Source organism: Emydura macquarii, unplaced genomic scaffold, assembly GCF_026122565.2.
Source record: "Emydura macquarii macquarii isolate MOO-44397 ecotype Brisbane River unplaced genomic scaffold, CSIRO-AGI_Emac_v2 contig_306, whole genome shotgun sequence".
NCBI lineage: Eukaryota > Metazoa > Chordata > Testudines > Chelidae > Emydura > Emydura macquarii.
This window is the reverse complement of record NW_027130443.1, coordinates 14536188-14558068: the sequence shown is the minus strand read 5'-3', so window position 1 is coordinate 14558068 and position 21881 is coordinate 14536188. Positions and strand designations below refer to the sequence as shown.

At 48.9% G+C, this 21881-nt stretch overlaps 1 protein-coding gene across 2 annotated transcripts in view; it reads left to right on the top strand.

Moving 5' to 3' along the window:
- The window catches only part of MAST3 (microtubule associated serine/threonine kinase 3), a 68116-nt gene that overhangs the window by 16560 nt on the left and 29675 nt on the right, over positions 1-21881 (top strand). Inside the window, exons 4-7 of one of the 2 annotated variants that reach the window (XM_067561008.1) lie at positions 17864-17952; positions 18623-18695; positions 19502-19522; positions 21739-21817. In XM_067561008.1, coding sequence (XP_067417109.1) covers positions 17864-17952; positions 18623-18695; positions 19502-19522; positions 21739-21817 — 262 coding nt within the window. Of the gene's footprint in view, positions 1-5917; positions 6130-17863; positions 17953-18622; positions 18696-19501; positions 19523-21738; positions 21818-21881 lie in introns of those variants that run through there. The other variant, XM_067561017.1, reaches the window with a different exon arrangement.

The following is a 21881-nucleotide window of genomic DNA, read 5'->3' as shown; positions in this document are numbered from 1 at the left end:
AGCGCTCTCCCATCAGCACAGAGTGGCTACACGAGAGATCTGACAATGGTGCAGCTGCATTGGTACAGTTGTGCCGCTGTAAACTCTAGTGTAGACATGGCCAAAGTGTCTGCACTGAAATTTCTCTCCTGCCGACGTAACTCGCCTGCTACACCGACTTCATCACTCCACCTCATGAGAGGCGTTGAGCCAAGGTCGATGTAGCTAGGTCGATGCAGTGCCAGTGTAGACACTGCGTCGCTTACATCGACTGCTACTGGCCGTCAGATGCCTCACACTGACAGTCCAGTTGGTGCAAGCGCTCCTGGTGAGGACGTGCACCACTGACACAAGGAGCAAAGTGTAGACGCACACAAGTGATGTAATTACGGTGGCAGCTGTATGCCGACGTAAATTTGGTCGACTTAATTTTTGTGGTGTAGACATGCCGGCTGTGTCTACAGAGATTGAAACCATGCTGGAAGCTAGTCTCTAGAGAACCTCTGACACACCTGCTCTTGTTCACACTTTCAAGAGACTTTCCCTGTTTGTTGCAATGTTTTGGTTTGACAGTGTTGCAGTTTAGAAGGCTATCCACAGTGCTTTTCAGGCAGCTGTTGTATGTTTTCTGAAAAGGTGTTAACAAGCAATTTACACTTAGGATCACTTAGCACCTGACCTACTAATCAAGCCAGGAGATGAATTAAAACATGAGGTTTTTCCTTTTGCAGTTAGGGCTGTCCCGTGTTACAGAGATCTCTCTTGATTAATATAAATGTGTGAGAGAATTCTCCAACACAGCAAGTATGTGTCCAGAAGCATCTGTACAGGGCAGGGTGAGTGCAGGAGGGCTCTCTGCTGATACACCTAGAGACAAAATGACCCCGGCAGCCTGTCAGCAGCCAATTTAATCATAAAAACAGCACGAGTCATCCAAGCTGCACTTTTAAGGGATGACTGGCTGAGGCATGGAAGCTGTCTGGTCTCTGTCCGTGGGAAAGAAGCAAGCCTACAAGCCTTTTTTTGCTGACCTCCACTGTAATCACCATCGTCATTGGTCTCAGGGAGGACATTTGTTTTGCATACACAAAAGAAACATTCTGGGCATGACAGTAAAATCTCCACTCGCTTTCAGCACACAGAGCAAGGGTTCTGAAGGGCAGACTCTAGACTTGTCTACACTGCGCTAGGGAAATTGTAAAGGTTGCTAACTCCAGCCCCACCCCAGTGTTAGCAGAGCTGGGAGCCCAGTGTGGATAGCTCTGAGCAGGGTTCGACTATATGGTGTTTAAAACTCTGGCTGGCAATGTAAAATCCCACTGGGGAACCTGAACAGGTGTTAGCAATGGGGGGAAATTTCACAAGAATTTCCCCAGTATAGATAAGGCTTAGGAGCCATGTTTGCATAATGGGGGAGGAGTTCCTTTTCCAGGTGCTGTGCAGGCCTTGTCTACACTAGTACTTATGCTGGCAAAACTTTTGTGGCTAAAGAATGTGAAAAAAACACCTCCCTGAGTGACATAAGTGCCGGCATAAGCGCTTGTGTGGACAGGGCTATGTCGGCAGGAGAACTCTCCTGCTTCGTTCAGGTGGTTTTATTGTAACGGTGGGCGAGCTCTCTCCCCTCCACATAACTTGGCTCCAGTCGCGCTCTTGCAGGGGCACAGCTGTGCCACTGCAAGTGTTAAGTGTAGACTAGCCCTGACTGCAACACCAGGAAGAGCGGGATAGAGGAAATTGTCCTGGTGACACATTGCTTCCAGCGTAAAGGGTCTCGCAGAGAAGCATCAGGATGATTGGGGCTCGAGTGACCAGATGTCTTGATATTTGGGGCTTTTTCTTACATAGGCGCCTATTGCCCCCCTACTCTCGGTCCTAATTTTTCACACTTGTCACCCTAATTATCTAGGCACAGTGCGGCTGAGCTATGGGTGTCTTGGCAGCCTTCAGAATGAGCTCGGCGTGCTTTAATTGCTTTGTGTCTTATTTACATTAATTTGGCCTGCCCCCATACTACCTTTGGCTGTGATCTCCTCCGATCTCACACTCAGCAGGGCAGGCCCTACTTAGTACTTGCATGGAGCCCTCCAGAGCAAGCCCGTGTTCAAGTGTGGCTGGGGCATTAATCGGTGTCAATTAACCTCTCCTGCAACCAGGGACAGATGCCCCAAAATGCAGAATCTGGTGAGGGGGGCTGTTTTGGGGTTAAGATGTAAACTGGGTCTTGGCCACTGGTGGCCATTAAAGATTCAGGGGTGCTCTTGGTAACTGTGGTGTTCTGGCCAAATTCCAGCATGAGTAATTGCTCCTGCCTCCCTAAATCCCCTTTGTCGTTCATTTTCCTTGGCTGTGGTATTCGTCTTCATTTCCTGGCCTAAAATGTTGTGCCGTGTTGCTGCGTGCTGCTTTGTAGGCAACTGCTTTTCAGTCAGGGGTGCAGTAATCCCTCTAGGCCCTGATCCTGCAATGAGGTCAGCATGGGTGGATTCCTGTGCTTGCTCAGAGCAGTGGTGGGGCCATGGACAAGCAATGGGGTGTGTCCATCTGAGCAGAGCAGGCCCATCAAGAGAAATTTGGGGCCCTGGTATGTCATGTTCTGTTAGGCCCCAGCACCTTCCTTTTCACCCCAGTCAGATGTTTTGGGGGCCCTCCTGAGCTTGGGGCCCCAAAACACTTGTCCCCCGTTTCTTCAGCCCTGCATGTGGGTCAGGCTGCAGAGTCAAGTCCATGGTAAAACGCACTGGGCGATCTGTCTGGCTGAAAAGCACTGGACGCTCTTAATGAATAATAACGAATCATTGTTATTCAAACACAGATAGTGTGTGAGAGCCATTATGTGACTGGCAAGAAAGAAGTGGATTTCTCATTAGTGTGGCTATGAGAAAGCTGAGATTCAGTCTGTCCAGGTTTCTCTTTTAAGTTAATGTCTAGATACTAAACTCCTGGTTATGCAGGAGCTAATCTGTGACACAGGAAGAGATGGAGGCTACGAGTGTTAATTGTCGAAAGGGGACAATGATTGGAAGAAACAAGCCTCATAATTGGCGAGCCGGACTGGCTTGGCACTAAACTTCACTGCCATATCGATCTGTGCCCACAGGGTTGAGTTTGGCTTGTCGCATGGGGCTGTGATTCGTCTACAAGAGCAGCGGAAAGCTTCACAACTTTCTGGAGGGCTTGTCTAGACACAAGTGTGGTAGCCCTTTAGCTGTCCCAGTGTAGGTAAAGCAGAACAACTCCTTAGTGCAGACAGCGTATTCCCTCTGTGCTGGTGGAAGGCAACTTTATGCTAGTATAACTGCATCCACAGTAGGGAGTGCACCAGTATAACTATTCCAGTAGAAATTCACACTGCTAACCAACCAGTCATACGCTGGTGCAAACACTGTGTGGAGATCAGGCCCAAGAAAAGAACATGCAAAATCTGTAACATGCTGGCTGGAACTCTTCTGCCACTGAAGGAAGAAGCTAAACAGATTTAGAAACACATTTCTGCTACTTTAAGACACTGCACGCCATGTGACCACAGAGCGGAAAAGCCTCCTGTTCTTGCCCAACCCTGTTCCCTTGGTATGGAGAGGATTGCTTTCCTGTGGGTCTGGGCTTCTGTTTGCATAATGATGCCATTTGCCTAACACCTCATTCACTGACCTGTGCTTAAAGGAGGCTTTTCATCCCAGCAGGCCAGAAAGAAGAGAACGTTTATGCAAACAGCCGGTTACTTTCTTGTAGTTCGGTCGCTCTCCTCCTCCTGCCTTAGTGCTGAAGATAACTTCAGTTCTCCCAGATGGGCTAGCTTTTCTTGTGGGAGTGCCTAATGCAGTGAGTTTTACGTCAGGCAGTTGCTGTGGAGATACCTGGGATATCACAGATGCAGTATTAATTAGGACTTTGACAAGAGGAAAAAGGGAGATGATGAGAGAGAATTTAATCCAAATATCTTCACTGACTAAAATCCAGGAACATCTGGGCAAGTCCTGCGGCCAGCTGAGCCTGCATGCTCTTCCTAGTTGTGAGATGATTCTCATGCCTCGATTGCTTTTATCTGCTTGTGTTCAGTGACTTTTAGAATCCCATTTGTATTGTGTTTGTATCCTGCTCCTGCACTGCGGGGCTGAGTTGGACACTGAGAGCGGTAGAAATATGATTATTGGCAGGGCAGCGGCAACACCTGTGCTTAACATTCCCTAACACATCTCATTCCAGCCCCATTTTCAGTTGCTTATCATTTTAGCAAACTGCTTAGGTTGCAATTTTCCAGGCTTGGGCCTTGTTTACACCTGCACTTATGGTGGCAAAACATTTGGGGCTCAAGGGTGTGAAAAAAACACCCCTGAGTGACATACATGCTTGTGTGGGCTGTGCTGTGTTGGCGAGAGACGCTCTCCTGCCGACACAGCTACCGCTGCTCACTGAGGTGGTTTTATTATTTCCACAGGAGAGCTCTCGCCCGCCGCCATAACACGGCTACACCCACGCAGAAGCCAGCAAAATGTACGTCGCTCAGCAGGAAATACACAAACGCTGAGCGACAAGTTTTGCCAGCATAAGTGCTAGTGTAGACAAGGCCTTGGTCTCTGCTTCTGGTTGAATTTTTTCTTTTAAGGTTTGAGCAAATCTTTGAAGGTTTGCTCAGTTGCGAATGAGGTTAATGAAGAATGGGGCTGTGTGCGATAGACCAGCCCTTTGGAGCCCGTGGGAAGACTTCCATTGGGCTCATGGGAGTAGGATCAGTCTGCTGGGCCGGTATTTTCAGATGTACTTGATATCCACAGATGGGCCCAGATTTTCAAGACCTCCCACTGTGAACAGTAGGCACTGAGCGTATTTGATAACCTGGCCCTAGAAGGCAGGCCATGGTTGTCTGGGCAGCCTTAACTCGGCCATCTCCCAGCTGGAGTGCTCGATTTTTGCACCCTGTAGCTGCCTTCCTGTCGCAGGGTAGTTGGTATGGACTGAATGTCTGTCTGTAAGGGGGGGAGGCCCCTCTTTTGCACGGTGCAGGGGAGAGAAGGGGGCTCCTTGCCAGAGGTGTGTGGGGGAGCAGCTTGCTGTGCTTTCAGTGGCGTTGCACTCGGCCCCGCTCCTGCCTGAGCCTGGCCCTCTGTGCCTGGCTGACTTGACTGCATGGGCGAGAGCTACCAGCGGGATGTGGCTTGCCCTGGTTTCTCTACACATGTATTTATTTATTTATTTATCTGTGGCTTAGACATCAGCAGGAAATACACAAACTCCCCATGGTGTCCATGGCAACCTCTCCATGCTGTGCATGCCCCACAGCAAGCTGGGTACAGCTGTGGGGGCAGGAAAGGGCCCTGCTGCAGCCCCAGCGGTGGGTGTGTGTGTGTGGGGGGGGGTTTGTCCCCAGGCCAGACTGCCCGGCAGTGTTTGCAAACAGTGCCAGTGCACCCCTTCCTCAGGCCGCAGGGGCAGAGTAGCCCCTTGTGGGCGGTGGGGTGGGGCTGGGAAAGGAAGCGGGGAGATAAGATCTGCCGGGGGGGCAGGAAGGGGACTGAGTCCCTGCCCGAAGGGGGCTCAGTGGGGGAGGAGGGATGATGGATGGGGGCTGGGGGGCTCAGTTGGCGGGGAGGATACTGGGACTGGGGGTCTGGGAGAGGAAGGGGGCTCAGGCCTGGGGGAGAAGGGAGTGCTGGTGGGGGTACTAGGACCACGGGGGGCTCGGAGCTATGGAGGGCTCTGGGGCAGGCTTGGAGGGAAGGTGGGGGGCTCGGTTGGGAGGAGACTTGGAGGTGCAGGGGTCTTACTGACAGTCGGGGGGCAGGCTCAGATGGGGGAGGTGGGGGCTCGGGGGGGAGGCCGGGCCATGGGGGCGGTGGATTGGGGGGCAGGCAGAGACGGGACGGGGGGCAGATACGAAGGGGAAGCGGCGCGGCGCGGCCCGGAGGGGGCCGGGGGCGGGGTCTGAGCCGGGCGGGCGGCAGGGCCCAGCCCCGGGGCGGGCGGCCCGCGCTGGAGGCTGCTCGGCTCGCGTTGCGTTGTGCTGTGCCGCGCCGCGCGCTGGGGCCGGGCCGGGCCGGAGCAGGCGCCAGGCGGGCCCGCGGGGATGTCGGACCCGAGCTACTGGGGTGCGGCGCCGCCCGGCTACCGGGGCCAGCGCGGCCAGGGCGCCCTGCTGCAGCGCTCCAAGAGGTGCCGGGCCGGGGGGCTCGGGGCGGGGCGGGGCGGGCCGTGCTGCAGGCGGGCTGGGGGCGGCCGGGAGAGGCTCCTAGGCGCGGCGGGTTCGGAAGGTCCCTGCCCTGCAGCCGCCGAGCTCCGGGTCCGGGCGGTCCCGGTCCCTCCCTGCAAGGACCAGCCGGGAGGGCAGCGCAGCGCACAGCCGCCGCCGGCCGGGCCGTGCCGTGCCGGGGGGTGTCTCTGGGCTGGGGCGGAGCTGGCTCGGGTGTGCTCTGGCGTGAAGAGGGCTCCCGGGGACCCCGGCCTCTCTCCGAGCCAGGCACCCGCTCCCGAGAAGACCGGGCGGAGGATCTGGCCGGGGCTGGGCATTTGGTCGGCTGTAAGATCCCTGAGTGGCCAGGCCAGGCCAGGCCAGGCCTTTGCCCGGTGCCGTGCATAGCCGGAGTTGTGCTGGCAACCGGCATCTCTGCCCTCCTCGGCCGGCTCACAGGCCTGGGGCTAGGAATTTCTGCCCGAACGGGGCGGGGCCGGGTTGAAACCCAGCCGTTAAAAGTAGCCATTGCCAGCCGGGTCCCAGCCATGTGGACAAGGCCTCTCTGAGTGGTGCGCTGCTCCGGGCAAGTCTGCGCTTAAAACGCGGCGTTGGTGCAGCTGCGTCGCTGTAGCACTTTAGCGAAGATGCTGTACATCAGCGGAAGAGAGCTGTGCTCACCCATCAGCATAGTTAATCCCCTGCCGACATAGCCCTGTCTACACACGGGATTAGGTTGGCATAACTGTGTTGCTGAGACGGGGATTTTGCACACCCCTGAGCAATGTAGTTACACCAATATAGATCTGCAGTGTAGATCAGGCCTCCATTACCTGTGTTTCTTCAAGTATTACCTGTGTTTCTTCTCTCTCCTCCAGCCAGACCCAGGCCAGAGCTGTTTCACCCCTTTCCCCACCAAACATATCTTGTGCCCAGACCAGGGGAGTTGTGTTTGCCTGCCCTAAACAGCAGCTGCACTAAGTGCTGGGCTGCTGCTGGAGTGACCAGAGCTCATTTTTTCCAAAAACATGAATCTTTTTCCATTGTTTATTTTCTGATGAGGCCCAGGGACTAGTCTGTGGGAGGGCTGAGTGGCTGGCACTGTGTAGTTGGACAGGGTCAAAAATGCATCTCTAAAAACATGGAATCCTGCTTTTATTCAAATTCAAAAGGGTGATTAAAAATGTTTGCTCCCTAAAAAGAGCTCCGTATTTATTATTTGTATTATCTCAGCACATAGGTGCCTTAGTTGAGAGCCATGACTCTGTTGTGCTAGTTACTGTACAGAACAAATACAGAACTAAAAGACAGTTCCAGTCCGAGTATAAGCCAAGGGACAACGTGTGGTTACAAACAGACTGGGAGTGCAAGGAATCAGTGTGACAGTATTGGTCAGGGTGACAGGCAGTGGTATTGGCACACTCGCAGCCTAGCCGTTGTCAGGTTGTTTGTGGGTATCACAGCAAAGGAAAGCTTTGAGAAGAATTTTTAAGGAGGCCTATGAGGGCACTTTGCAGATGTTTACAGGGTGTGAGGGGCAGCCCCGAGGGGAAGGGGGGGCACAAAACTGCTTGTTTGCAAATGTAACCAGTGAGTAATGGAGGCGACATTTTGATAGTGGGTGAGATTTGAAATCCCTGATGCCACGTAATCCAGGGGTGAGCTTCTCTTACATATTTAACACACTTGCACACAGACAGATGTAACAATATGACTGTCTTCCTCACTCTAAATATACCCTCACAATGTCATTGCTTTTTATTATAAAGAGGAACCGGAGAGTGTATTTTCTTAGCATATTCAGTGTCCATTCAATTCTAGGGCCCAGTCCTGCAAAGCACATGTGTTTAGCTCTCAGGACATCGTCCCATTGACTCATGCGTGTAAAACTTAATGAGCGATTGCAAGTTTGGGGACAAAATGTCCCAATTAAATGGCGGGTGGGAGGGAGGGAGAAAACAATTGCTGGAGTAAAGTGTCAATTTCAGTTGTATTGGAGGGAGTAGGAGTGGCTCTGTTGTGATCTTGTATAACAATAATAGTCCCCATTGGAGCACATCTGTGAAAGGAATGTTCTGTGAAATGACTTTTAAAAAAATATACATAATGGGTGTGATGATCTAAAGAGTCATGTGCATCCAGCAGAGTCTGAGGAGACAGCAATTCTCAAGGGCCAGGCAGTGCTCATGTGGTTCGTTAGCGTTGCTAGAACCCAGAGGCAGAATGACAGTTTGGTGTGTTTTTTTTATAAGAACTAAGAAACACACGGTGTCATTTAGCATGATTAAGAGCCCTGTGATGTATGAGGAATCCTAGCTTCGTGCTGCATGGCTGTTGAAATGGCTGGTGCAGTGCTGGAGCACCTCAGCAGAGCAAGATGGAGCAGCCTGTGTGTGATCTGGATTTATCTGCCTCCCTTGTTGAGTTAGAATGGTGTAGAGAGGAGTCTGTCATTGGGGTGGGACTCAGAAGGTGCGCCACGGTTGCTGTCTGTAAGTTGATCTGAGGTCAGTGGCTGGACAGCATGCTTTCGTCAGGCCTGGGTGAGCAAGCTAGCATCTTTCTGTAAGCTGTGCGTAACCACAGTGAGTTCTGGCTAGACGGCAGCTAACACGTTCCGTGAATGGTGCCCATAGCCTGAGGAATGGGTTAACAGGAAGGGCAGCGGCTGAATTATACTGTCATCTTGAAGACCATAGTTAGGTTGTGGCTTACAACAGTTTGCAATTGTTAGCCATTTAAACCCTGATCTACACTAGTAAAATTCCCTGTTGCAGTGGGTGCAGCAGAATGCAACTTAACTGCAAGTGTAAACAAGGAGAAACAGTGCTGAGCACTGTTCTGGAAACTTAATAAAACCTGATTGGCTTAGGCTACGTCTACGCTAGAAAGCTTATAGCCGCTGTGAGATCGCTCATGTAGCCGCTCCATGCCGACAGGAGAGAGCTGTTCCGTTGGCAGAATAAACCCATCTCCGCAAGCGGCGGGGGAGTCCCACTGACAGCGCTGTCCACACTATCGCTGCTGTTGGTGTAACATGTCTCTCAGGGAGTGTTTTTCCACACCCCTGAGTGCCATAAGTTATATGGACAGAAGTGGTAGTGTAGACAAAGCCTTAGAGACTGGGGTAGTTCTGTGACCAGTCAGAAACCAGGAGGAGTAACCTGTATTTCCTGATAGGTGGAGAAGAAAACCAGCCTTCCCATGCTCTGATGGGCTGACAAGTGATGCTTCACACTGTGCTGTTAATTCAGCAGTCGCAAGGCTCTTGACTTGGATGTTGCCATCTACCCATTTCAGAAGCAAGGAAACTGAGGCACAGAGGGGGGAAGTGACTCACCCAAAGGCTCACAGGAAGTCAGTGCCAGATTCGGGAATAGAACCCAGGAGTCCAGGCTCCCTGTCTCCATGTTGTAACCATAAGACAAGGAGCTAACTTTAGCCTGCCTGCTCATTGAGGCCCTGGTTTTAAATGAAAGTGTAATTCTCCTGTGATCAGACTGGACGTATTGAGAATGTGCCTGGGTAACTCCTGTGGTTTGTCTGACATGCCCTGTGCTGTCCCATGCACCTTTGTGGCGCTCAGAGGGCGAGGAGGTAGGGATGGTGGGGGCGGGAGGGTTGCGCTTGTGTTGCAGGGAGGGATCTGGGATTCCGTTGTAGGCCTCATCCAGGCAACGGTGCACATGGGGCCTGCGCACTCCGGAGTTAGGGTTTGTGCAGCAGATGCATTTTTGCCAACTTGAGTGGCCTGGCTTGGCCCCTTGCATGGATTTCACTTGAACTAAAAATGTTTGGCTTGAATTGAATGCTGGTGAAATGTGCCAGAGTGAAGTCCTCAGAGCAGAGTCAGACTGGACCATAGCAGTGCAAACTTCTCTCTGCCTCGTCCTGCCCTGGAAGGGCCTCCGGTGGGAAACTCTGAATCCATGGCCATTGTGCCCATGGACTTTGGGCAGGGTTGCCAACACTGCCTGTTTTGAAGGTAGGTTCTTTGGTTCCCCAGGGAGCCGGTTTAGACCATCTAGTGGTCTGTGGGAAACCACTGAACAGCTGCGAGCTGATGACAGCTGCTCACCCTGTGTCCAAGTTTTGATTTGAGCCCATGTCTGAGGCAAAAGGGCCCGTGTCCCATTTCTCGGAGTCAGCCAGACCTCATGGTGCATTGGAAGGTTTTTGTAACCAGTTGCTTATTTCTTTATTTAAACATTTAATGGAGAAATGGGACAGGCCACTTTCTTAGGCCTGGTGCTATAGGAAAAGAGCAGGACACTTGAACTCATTGTACACTGGTTGTAAAGTCATGTCTACGTGTTCTAGCTCTCAGACTTTGCTCCCTGTCTCACTAACGGGGCAGCCTGGGCTGGGATTGCCTTCCTGTTACATAGGTTTATTTCATGAATATGTACACCAGGCTGATGCTGTGAGCCACTGCCAGGGTCACGTGGCTTGGCGTTGTGATAACGAGATAGGTCAGATCAGTGGTTTTCAACCCGGGGTTCGTATACCTTTGGGGGTACGCAGAGGTCTTCCTGGGGGTACATCAACTCATTTAGATATTTGCCTAGCATCAGCAAAGTCAGTACAAACTAAAATATCATACGGACAATGACTAGTTCATACTGCTCTGTGTGCTATACACTGAAATGTAAGTACAATATTTATATTCCAATTGATTTATTTTATTATTTTCTGGTAAAAATGAGAAAGTCAGCAACTTTTCAGAAATAATATGCTGCGACACTTTTGTATTTTCATGTCTGATTTTGTTTTTAAGTGAGGGGAAACTTGGGGTGAGCAAGATAAATCAGACTCCTGAAAGGGGCACAGTAGTCTGGAAAGGTTGAGATGATGCAGTTCTCAGCATACTGCCGTGTTCACTTCCCATCTTCTATAGCAGGCTCTCTTGTGCTGTCATGTGGTGTTGTGAGAGGCTTTTGGGTCACAGTTGCTCTCGTGCAGTTTCCGTATCTTTGAAAATGTGCTTGACGGTGAGGATAGTTGCTGTGGTGCTGCTGGAAGGTGACTTTGGAGACGTGCTGCATCGAAGGCGCATTGTCACAGCCTTCTGTAAATAACTGGGGTTTTGCTGACTGCTGTTTCCCACTCCAGTTTTGGCCAAATGTACAAATATATAGGATTAGAGCGAGAGGCAGAGAGAGCACTGGGCCCTGGGTTGGTGCCCCTGACTCCTAAAATTAAGATTAAGCACCCTTTTTTGCAGTTGTTCTGGAGGAAGGGAGCCAGATGTAGCTGCTTCATCAGATAGAGCACAGTTAAAATGGCGCGAGATGGCTGAAGCAGTGAGGGTGGAGTGCATAGAAACAGGAAATATTATCAGAATCTGTCTGTATAGAGATTACTGGAACTAACCTAGCCAAAGGGTTGTTTTCACTTTAAAAATAAACCTCCTGAGTGAGAGTGTGCAGGGTTATTGTGTCTCTTAAAAAAATGGTGCATTGTGTTGCAAAGATCAAATGAACTGTTAAGCTCCAGATTTGTACATGCTGCCATTGTAAAGGTTATTTTGGGGCAGTTCTGTGGCCTGTGTTATACAGGTCGGCTGACTAGATGATCACAGTGGTCCCTTCTGGCCTTGTAATCCATGAAAGATAGCAGTGGCATTTTGCACGTGTCCGCTGTCGGTCTTGATTTGCTGTGGTTAACTATTTACCATTCTCTGCAGCTGATGTCTTGACGTGAGTTAACGAGGTGATATGAGGCTTGCTCATTTATGGATCAGAATCACTGCAGAGCATCCAGCTAGATTTGTTTTGTTCAGACAAGCATGTTCGTTGTTCTTGCTGTGTCGTATTTAGGGCAGTCAGTCTTCATCTCAGTGTAGCTACAAGTTAGCACTGGAAACGCGGCGTTTCAGTGGCAGTGAAGCCCAACCGGTCCATGGGTCAGTATTTCAAGCTCTTTGGGCAGAGGGGAGAGGTTGCTGTTGTGGGTGCTATAACTTCTTGTTGTTTGTTTTAAATCAAATATCAAAACAGGGCCAGGAAAAAATGGTGGTGGAGGAAGACTGGAGCTTCCAGAGCACATAAGAGCAGGCTCCAGTCTAGTGTCCTGTGGCAATCACTAGCTGCTTTGGAGCAAGGTGCAGTAAACCTTGCAGTATAGGATTCCTACAGGGCAGGTTTTTTCTTTACCCCCGTTAATTAGAGGTCAGCTCATGTCTTGAAGCAAAAGCATTAGCGTCATTCCAGATGTCTTATGTTATCAGCATTTACCATTGTAACTCTGGGTGTTCTCGTTATTCACCCAAATGTCCGATCCTTTTCATGAATTCTGCTGAGCTCTTGGCCTCCTGGAGCGCTGTGTGCGCTGTGGAAAATCCCTTTGCAGGCAGGGCAAACAACTGTCTTTCTAGGCCAGGCATTAATATAGGGACTCTGGGGATACAGCTTCAGAGAGGTACCAGAGACACTGCAAGCCCTGTCATCGCTGCCGCTGAGAAAAGGATTCTGGTGCTCCAGCCTGTGTAGAGAGGAAAGTGCTCAGAGACACTTTATATCAAGGGTTAGAGCCCTTCATTTCAGCCCTCCTGGCTGGTGCTGTAGCATTGGCTGTCTGGGCTGCACAGTTCCATCAGCCAAGCAATTAAAATATGGCTTCCAAAAAACCGACTCCTCGAATAGGAAATAATGGCAGGCACCACAAGGTATTTGCAGGTGAAAAATGGAGCGAATGACGTGCCAGTGCAAATGCAGGTGAAGGTGTGGGAAATAGAAAGATGGGGTAGAGCTTCCGGAAGCTCCCTGTCCATCCTTCAGAGGCTAATGAATATGCCCTTGATTTGCACAAGATAAGGACTCACCCATATCTAAGGGGACTATTCAGCAAAAAATTAATGTGCATGGAAAAATGTTCACACACCTCCTTGTGGGCACACTGTGTGTACCCGTGAAGCCAAGTCCTGAAAGAGGTGTTGGGTCCCCTGCATGGCAGGAAATACTAATGTCCACCAGGCAACTGGGTCAGCCACTGATGTTTGTTGAATGTAATCAGTAGCAGATGGAAATTTGGTGGTGCACTGATGCAGTGAAAATACATCCAGCAGTTATGGAGGGTCAGCGTGGATGTTGCTAAACATTTGCTGTCTGGAGCTAAAACATTGTATTGTCTTGCTTTTGGTGTTAATAACTTTTCTGCATTCTTGATGAGACCCCACAGAGAGTTTTCCCAGACTTCTTGGTTTTCTTTTTCTCTTTGGAAGCTCTGAGCTAATGTGGATAATATGAGCAGTCTAGGATAGCAGAAATCCAGGAGACACAATTTGACCTACTTTATTTAAATCTGGCTCTCGGGTGTATTCCTGTTTTCATGGAAGATGTGTCGTTGGTCTGACATCTATGGAAATCTCCCCTAGTTTTAGTTCATGTGATGTTGTAGATTGTATTTTCCTGCTTCCTGGCTGCTCTGAGTTTTTGCTACTTTTTATTAGTTGTTAATAATGATCTGTTGTGTCCAGAAGTATGGTGGGCAGCCTTGCTAGCAAACGGACTGGACCGTGCCCTAGGGCACATGCTGACTTAGTTGAATGTGAGAAAAGAGAGGAAAGGAGACTGGAGCATCTTGTCAGTTGAGTCTGTTTCATTATATGCTCCTCGCATCAAGCATCTCTGCTGAGGCACTGAATGGCCAGGCAGCTCTGTGACAGTGCGAGGCGTTCGAAGTTACTGCTGCTGGAGGTGAAATTCTTTATCCCGTGTGCAATAGAATATACTGGGTTTTTAATACGAACAATTTGAGCCATAGGGAACTCTTGGAAGGGAACATGCTGCAAAGGTCAGAGGCCTGCATATCCTTTGCATAGAGGAGCATCTTAACAGTTCGTGCGGCGAGAGGCTCAGCACACCAAGGATAAACTGCGAATTGTATTTGGAACCGTGAGATGAAAATCAGCATTATGGAGTCTCTGACAATGGTGGTTGCTGAAAAGAGAAGTTATTTGTTACAGCAGATCCTGAAGGAGGAGACTGAGCTAGATCCTACAAATGGGTCTTCAGGGGCACAGTCCTCTTACTGTGCTGCTCTCAGTGCTGGATAGATTCGGACATTCAGCTCTGCACTGATCATGTCTCACATGTTCCTTTTCAGCAAAATGAAAGGAGGGGCTGGAATCACTAATTATAACTGAATTTTAATTTTAAAACTTTACAGCTTATACATTGCAAGGAATGCTTAAAGTTATGGGAATGTTTTTGTATTGCACTGTGCAGAATTGATGCAACATTAAAAAAAATAGTATGCATTGATTGATTTAGTGGGCACTAGTGGGATGAGTGAGTAGTTGTATCTGGAATCTCATGACAATTGGAGTTCAGACCCCAGTTGTTAGTTGTAAAATTAAGAACATTTCAGTTTTTATTTAACAAAAAAAAAAGTACATTTTTAGCCCTTTCAGAGAAAAGCATGAAAATGTAACCTCATGTATCCTAAATACTCAAAAACCTGACCATAGACCTTAGTTCCTTCTGTGTTCCTGACAGGTTGGACAGTCCAGTTCCTCCATTGATTATGGTCGCTGGCTAGTTGTGGTACTTCCCAGGTGATGCCAGTCCATTCAGTATCCTCTGTCATGGTCTTCTGCTAGTTCTTCCTAGGCCTGCCTTACTTTCTCTTTTGTCTCTCAGGTATCCAGTTCAGTGCTTGCTTAGCATGTCTCCCATCTTCCATATGGTGTTCGTGTCCCAACATCCTGAGCTGTCTTTCTTTGATGATATTTTCTAACATGTCCTGCTCTGGCAGCTCCATCACTCTTCCATTTGTTATTTTGTCTTTCCAGGAATGTGTAGCTTCTTCTTCCGCCATCTGGGATGGGCTGCCTCCAGTCTCTTTGGTAGCCACCGTCATCAGCCAAATCTCTGCTCTGTACAGAAGTGTGCTCAGGACAGTTGCATGCTGACCTTTAGTTTGGTGTAGACACCTCTCTTTGGCCAGATATTGTTCATCCTTCCAAAAGTGGCGTCTGCTTTTCCTACTCTCCGATGCGTATCTTTATCTCAAATGTCATCACACTCTACAGAGAGAGGGACTTGTACCTGTTCGATTTAATTTCCGATCAATTTAATATGGAAAGGAAATATTTTTTCCATTGTCTGGCTTATTCTTTAGGTGTTTTTAGCATCTGTTCATGAGAGTCCCTGATGGGCATCACATGGGATAGTCTAGTTCTTCCTGAGAAGAACTTCCATAGAGCTACTTGATGTCTCTCTCCTGTGCTTCTGAAATCTTCTCCTGAACTCAGATATTTCTCTCTTGCCTGCATCTCTCCTTTATTTTTTTGTCCCTTTCTTTGTATCTTTAATCCACCTCTAAGAGTTCTGCCCATCTTACGCTGTTCCTTTTTTGCCTTCAGAGTTTTGTCAATCACGGCCCGTGTTCCAGATGTAATCCATGCATCTTTCTTCTCCCTCCTTCGGTGGCCCACTACTTCCTCTGCTGTCTTGACTACTGTCTTCTGCCAGTTTGAACAGCTGTCTTCCAGATTTTCATCAGCCTGGTCCTGTAAAACCCTGGAATGATTGCTAAGTGCAGTTTGATCTGTGTTTCTTTGTCCTTGAACTTCTCTATTGCAGTAGCACTCTTGTTGCCCATCTTTGTGATCTTTTTGAGTCTAAGTTGTAACGTGGCCCCGAAAAGATAATGATCTGAGCCCACATCTGCTTCCTCTGCTGATTCTGACATTCTTCAAAGAAGATACCTAGTAGACGTCTGTTAGATACGCACACGTGGTCTATCTGCTTGACAGGTGCACTATCTTGTGATCTCCATGTGAGCCTGTGAATCCTCTTGTGCTGGAAGAGGCAGCCTCTTCTCTTAAGGGTGTTTGTGCCACAGCGATTCAAGAGCCATTTGCCATTATCAGCTCGGATGCCTTCTGCTGCTGTGCCCGTGACTTCTTCCCAACTAGTAGAGTTGTTGCCACTTTGTGCTTTGAAGTCTTGCCTATCATCAACTTGATGCCATGGTTAGGCACAACATCCAGTACTTCTGCATCTGCTTGTAGAATGTCTCCTTTTCACTGTTGCTTGCTGTGCGTTTGTTGGTGCATATATTTGGATTATTGTACACTTGACATGTCTTGTTTCAACCTGGCTGTTACTCTGTTATTCACTGGCTCCCAAGCCAACAGGATTTTCACTGTGATGTTGTCCAGCATAATTCCTACATTTCGTTTGTATGTTCCTCCTCCTGACTAGAAAATTATAGCACCTTCAGATATCATCTTCCCACTCTCTGCCCATCTCATCCCACTGTTACATCAAGTATGTGCTGATGGTATTTTTTTCATTTCTCATGTAACCTGTGCCAGCTTTCCCATATTATACAAAGCATGTACATTCCATGTCTCAAGATTTCCGCTTTCTTTTGGCTTTCACTGAGATCTGTCATACTTGGGTCTTGAGCTCCATCTGCACCCACTGTCTTCAGGTTTTAGTTTAACTGAACTGTTTCTGTTGCAGGTCACTTTTAGCTGAGTGGGTCGCAAACCTAACTGAAGAATCCTCCTCTTTTATCCCGGCCGGGGACCAGCCCTGTGGCTAACAGTGGCAAAGTTCTCAAAAAGAAAAACAACAACAAAAAGAACCCCCCAAGATTTTTTACAATCTCATGATCTTTGAGGGGCTTGGCTCATGATTTTTGAATATTTGAGGTTGGAGATTCTCTGTTAAGGGCACTTATGGGGCAGTCGGCACTCAGGGACACAGCCCCTGGGTCAGATTTCAAGACAGTGAGCGTTTGTGGATTTGCAGGCTGTAATGCTTCTCCTCTGTGCTATAATAGCTGTTATAGGGGTAAGTCAGATGATTGAATTATCTGTAGTTATAACACTGATTCCTTTGCTTGGATTGAGTACTCGAAGAGTTTTCCAGGTAGCAAAAGATTCTCCGCTCTTTTCTGACCCTGTCGCGCACTTGGTTTCTTGCTCTGCTTTCCCCATCCTTTGTGTATAGAAGTTTCTCCAGATTGAACCTCTTGCCAGGGGAGATAGTCACCAAAGTCCTAGCATTTGAATACAGGAACGGAGCGCAGTCAAAAGGGGAAGCTGAGGATGTAGATGTCTCTTATGGAGCAGAAGCTAGCACCACTTCACCAGTGGTGTCTCTGCAGCTCTGACAATAGGACATGATAGTCTATTCAGGCTCCTAGGCATCAGAGCAAAGTGGTTTAAAGTTAGCTCATAAACAACAGTGATTTATTTATTCTTTGGTTATGATGGTGGATTTAGGAACCAGAGGGAATTTTCCATCAAACTCTCATTTTAAAGAGGGAAAAATTTGGGGCCTGAAACCACTTGGCAGTTTCTTCTTTGCTTCCTCTGTTTTAGGACCTTTGGGCTCTTTCTTATTCTTAATTGCTGGATATTGGCTAACGGTCTGTGAGTCATCGTTCCCTACTTCCAGTTGGAACCAGAAGTGGGCCTGTGTGAGACAGTTTCCTATGAAATATAATCATGCCAGCCCTCTTCAGAATCGTTAGAGATGCCACGCTCTTCCCTTTTGCTGGGCTCACCGTAGTCTGTTCTACCAGAGGTGCTGAGCTCTGGGGGGCTCTCCTGCATGGATCGGGTGTGCTACAGTTGTAAAGTAAAGCACTTGGTGTGTTGAGGTGATTTATAACCCCCAAAGCCTTATCAACTTCCATGCCCCCTTTGCTTTGGCATCTTGGAGCCATGCAACAATTAAACTCTGTTTTCCTTTCTAGCTGCCGAAGCAGTAACAGGAAAAGCCTGGTGGTGGGAACACCGTCTCCAACCCTCTCACGTCCTCTATCCCCGCTTTCTGTGCCTACAGGTAGGGAAGGTCTGAGCTCTGGGGAGCAGGCTATGTGCCTGCAATGGTTTTACCCTGGCTAGTTTGAAGGGGCAGTGCATGACCCTTAAGAATCTTGAAGGCAACCTCCTCCTGACTGTCAAACAGCTGGCTGGTACCTTCAGTCCCTTGCAGGATTCTTCATTGGAATCATGTGACTGAAAGGACTGGAAGGGCAATACTGGGTTGCCCTTGTGGTTTTTTTCTTCAAGTTGTTATGAAATCCCTTCTCGATGGTGCATTTGCTATGTGAAGATGCTGTATGCCAGCAGTGTTTCAGCAGTAACGGAAGTGCGTGTTAGACATGGGTTTCTCTGAAGCGCGTTTGATCTATTACAGAGTGGCAGCTGCACATGACATGGGTTAATAAATAAAGATAGCTGTGGAGGGCGTTTTTTAACTGTCTCGTCGTAGCGGCTGCAGTTGTCTGGGACAGGGACAGTTACCTCCCAGCAGGATGCTCCTGTCTTCAGGGAATGGGTTTATTTTCCAATAGGAATACAAGAAATATTGACAGGACAATTCACTTTGTGACTCTTTAACCTTAAATAGCAGCTGCTGTCAGAGGCAAGATCCCAGACCACAAACCACTGGTCTGGCTATCACAACTCAGATGTTGCATTAATTTCTCTCTCTCTCTCTCTGTGTGCAGCTGGGAGCAGCCCATTGGATAGCCCACGAAACTTCTCAACTAGCACGTCTGTCAACTTTCCCTTTGCTCGCAGGTAAGCTGGGACTTGCTTCCTTCTTCCCTCAGCCTCCCACTTCCCCTTCCTGGCCCCAGCACAGAAGGTAAATGCCAGCAAACAAGGTTACCTCTTGGCCTTGGGGAGCTCTCAGTTACAGTACTGTTTCCATGGCAGATGTGGTGCAGTTGGTGACTGTTGGCTGCTGCCTTTCACCTCCAGAGATCAGTGTCCACATGGTGCATGTGGTCATGGGTGAGAATGGCTTTGGGTCTCATCATATGCTTTCACTAGTCTATGGCACAGGTTAGTGTGATAATCAGTCTCTGCTCAAGAGTTGCCCATGACTGGAGTAAAAGGGCCAAGGGGATTAGCAGGGCTTGGACTGAAGAGGTCCAATGGCAGAGTCACTGCACAAGCCCTGCCTGCCCTGTACCTGACTCAAGCCAGAACACAACAAAGGAAAACCCCTTATATTGTGTTGTGGGGTGTGTGTTTAGAGACAGCCCCAGCAGGATAGGAAGAGAAGACCCTCTTTCCTGAGTCCCTTTATAAATTAGAGCACAGCACAAAGGGGCATCATAGCACTCAGTTAGCTGAAAAATTTGTCCCCAGAGTTTCCCGTTAGCTTTTCGGAGCTTGCGTGAGCTGTGGTGCCTGCTAGGGCTGTCAGTGTTCCCCTGGAACAGAGAGAATACGGTAACCTATGAGCTACGAAATGACAGCAAGCCTGGGAGAGTTATTCTCAGTTACCTTCTAGTTCTTTTTTCCTCTTTTTGTCTCTTTCCTCTGCCACTGTGTCTCGCTCCCTCTTCCTGGCTGATAATCCACCCACCACCCTGCAGTCATGCTCCTCGGACTGACAGGTAATTACAAGAAGGAACCAAGCCTTTCCAGAGAGAGGTGCAGAATCCAGTGTTCAGTGTGTAATGCCTGCTCCACTTTGGCCTGCCCTTGTTGCTGTGTGTTTGTACCTTGCTTGTCCTGAGTGTAACCCCCACTGTGGCAGTGCCAGATTTAATCAGTCTGTGGCTGGCTTCCATAATTCTCTGCCGCTACAAGAACAGACACAGCTCTGTTCCCTTCACCCGGCCGTTAGCCAGGAGTTCAGACCCAAATTCTTCCCCACTTTAAAACTTCCCACCAGATTATCAACAGTGTCCTGGATTCTAAACAGCTGCTTATCTAAAATCTACAACTAGGTCACCAGAAAAAATAGCCACTGCTTGTGCAGGGTGGAGATGGAAATGGCTCTCCGGGCTCTTAGCTGGATTGATGCTATTAACCTCTCTGGTGTACACAGGCAGAAATAAACAATCAGGAGGTCATGTTTAATTTCAAGCATCATTAGGGAAAATGCGTAGAATTAACGCCTTGTTTGCCAGATGGGAAAGAGCTAGGATATAGCGAAAGACATTTTATTCTCAAAATGCTAATGATGGGAAAACCGAAAAATGATAACCAAGTAACTTACGAGGCTGAGCCGGCTCCTGGTGCAGAGAGCCCTTGGCATTGCAAGAGGCTTTACTGTGAGGTCTTGGCCAATTCTAATAACTTATCCCAGCAAGCTCCTGGGATGAAGTGGGAATTTTCTGTAATACTTTCACGAATCCAAGGTGTGCCTCAGTTTCCCTCTATCCTTTGCATTGCTACACAGTGAAGGGAAAAGGGGTAAGTCTATTCTTGGCAGCAGTGCTTGCTGGCTGGGCTGTAGTGAATAGTCATTACAAAACCAGCAGAGGGTCCAGAAGGACAATGGAAGCCCCAAGGACTGAACAACACTCCACTCAGCAGTGGGGAGTTATGTGTGTGCGCAGGAACTGGGAGACAAAGGACTGGGAGGTGACCAGCAGGGGATAAAGAGTGGGCTTCTGGAAGAAGCTGTCTGTTCTGATCTGTGACTGAGAGAAGTCCAAGAGAGATGGACCCTAAAAGGAATTCACTACAGTTTGGCTGGTGGCTTGCTCTGGCTTGGTTGGAATGAACTATGTTTTCACCTTCATTTCTGTGTGTTAGCCTAAGGACTTCCAGTGTTGAGTTCCAGTTGACTAATTAACCCTACTCTGTTTGAAAAACGCTGTGCAATGTCCTTGTAAATGCTGGCTGGGGTACATCACTCCCTGAGGAGTGCACAAGTCTTGAGCCCAGGAGTCTCTCAGTTGGACTCCCAGAGCAGAAGTCATGGCATGAAGCAGGAGGGCTGAAGCCCAGAGGCTCAGTCTCGAAGGCGGTGTGGCTGCGTGGCCTGCCCTGAAGGAACAGCGAGACCCTGGAGGTCTGCATTACTAAAGGGGTTCCTCCAAGAGACTGTTTAAAAACTGGGGCTTAGCACCGACCCTGTGGATTCAGGACAGCTGGGCTAGCCTGATTCTTGAGTTGTAGATGGGGAAACTGAGGCCCAGAGAGGTGAAGTGACTTACCCAGTGAGTCAGTGACCTGGTTGGGTGTAGAGCCCTGGGCTGGAGTCCCAGTTCCTTGGTCTACTATAAACCACTCCCAGCAAAAATACCATTCTAGGTTTTAAATTTCTGGCACCTTGTTTATAACTGAGGGTGGGGTGGGGGTGCATCCATCATGCTTGTATTCTCTTTTCATATGTCCTTAGGAATTGTGCTGTTTGTAGAAAAAAATCCCAGGTGCCCAAAGTTTACTCTAATGAAAAATCATAACCTAACGTTTTTTCCCTCCCTAAGCGGATTTGTTCAAGCGCAGCATGGAAAGAGCACAGGATAGAGCTGTCACATGCTACAGGCACGCTGGAGTTGTTACCCCACTCACTGACTCAGAACAGCACCGGTTCATAGGGACATGTGCACCAGTTTGTCCCTCTGCTGCAGCAAGGGACATACCCTAGTTTCTAGGACTGTGGCATTACATTCCCCTCAGCCAGGAAATTAATTGCACATCATTATCACTGATGTGAAGTGATATCAAAATACATTTGGTGTAAGAGGCTTTGGGATTGCAGTTGGCTGGGCCAGAGCCAGGGGCGTTACTGCCCACAGCACTTTGATATTCATTGTTCCTTTATTTGCATTTAAACAAAGTTTTCCCTGTGTGATCCATGTGTTTCCTCTTGCAGGGCTGATGGCAGAAGGTGGTCGCTGGCTTCATTGCCCTCATCTGGCTATGGGACCAACACCCCCAGTTCCACAGTCTCGGTAAAGTTATCCAGCCATCTGTAGTGGAGTGTCACAGGGCAGGCTGTGGCATGTCCAGTGTGCC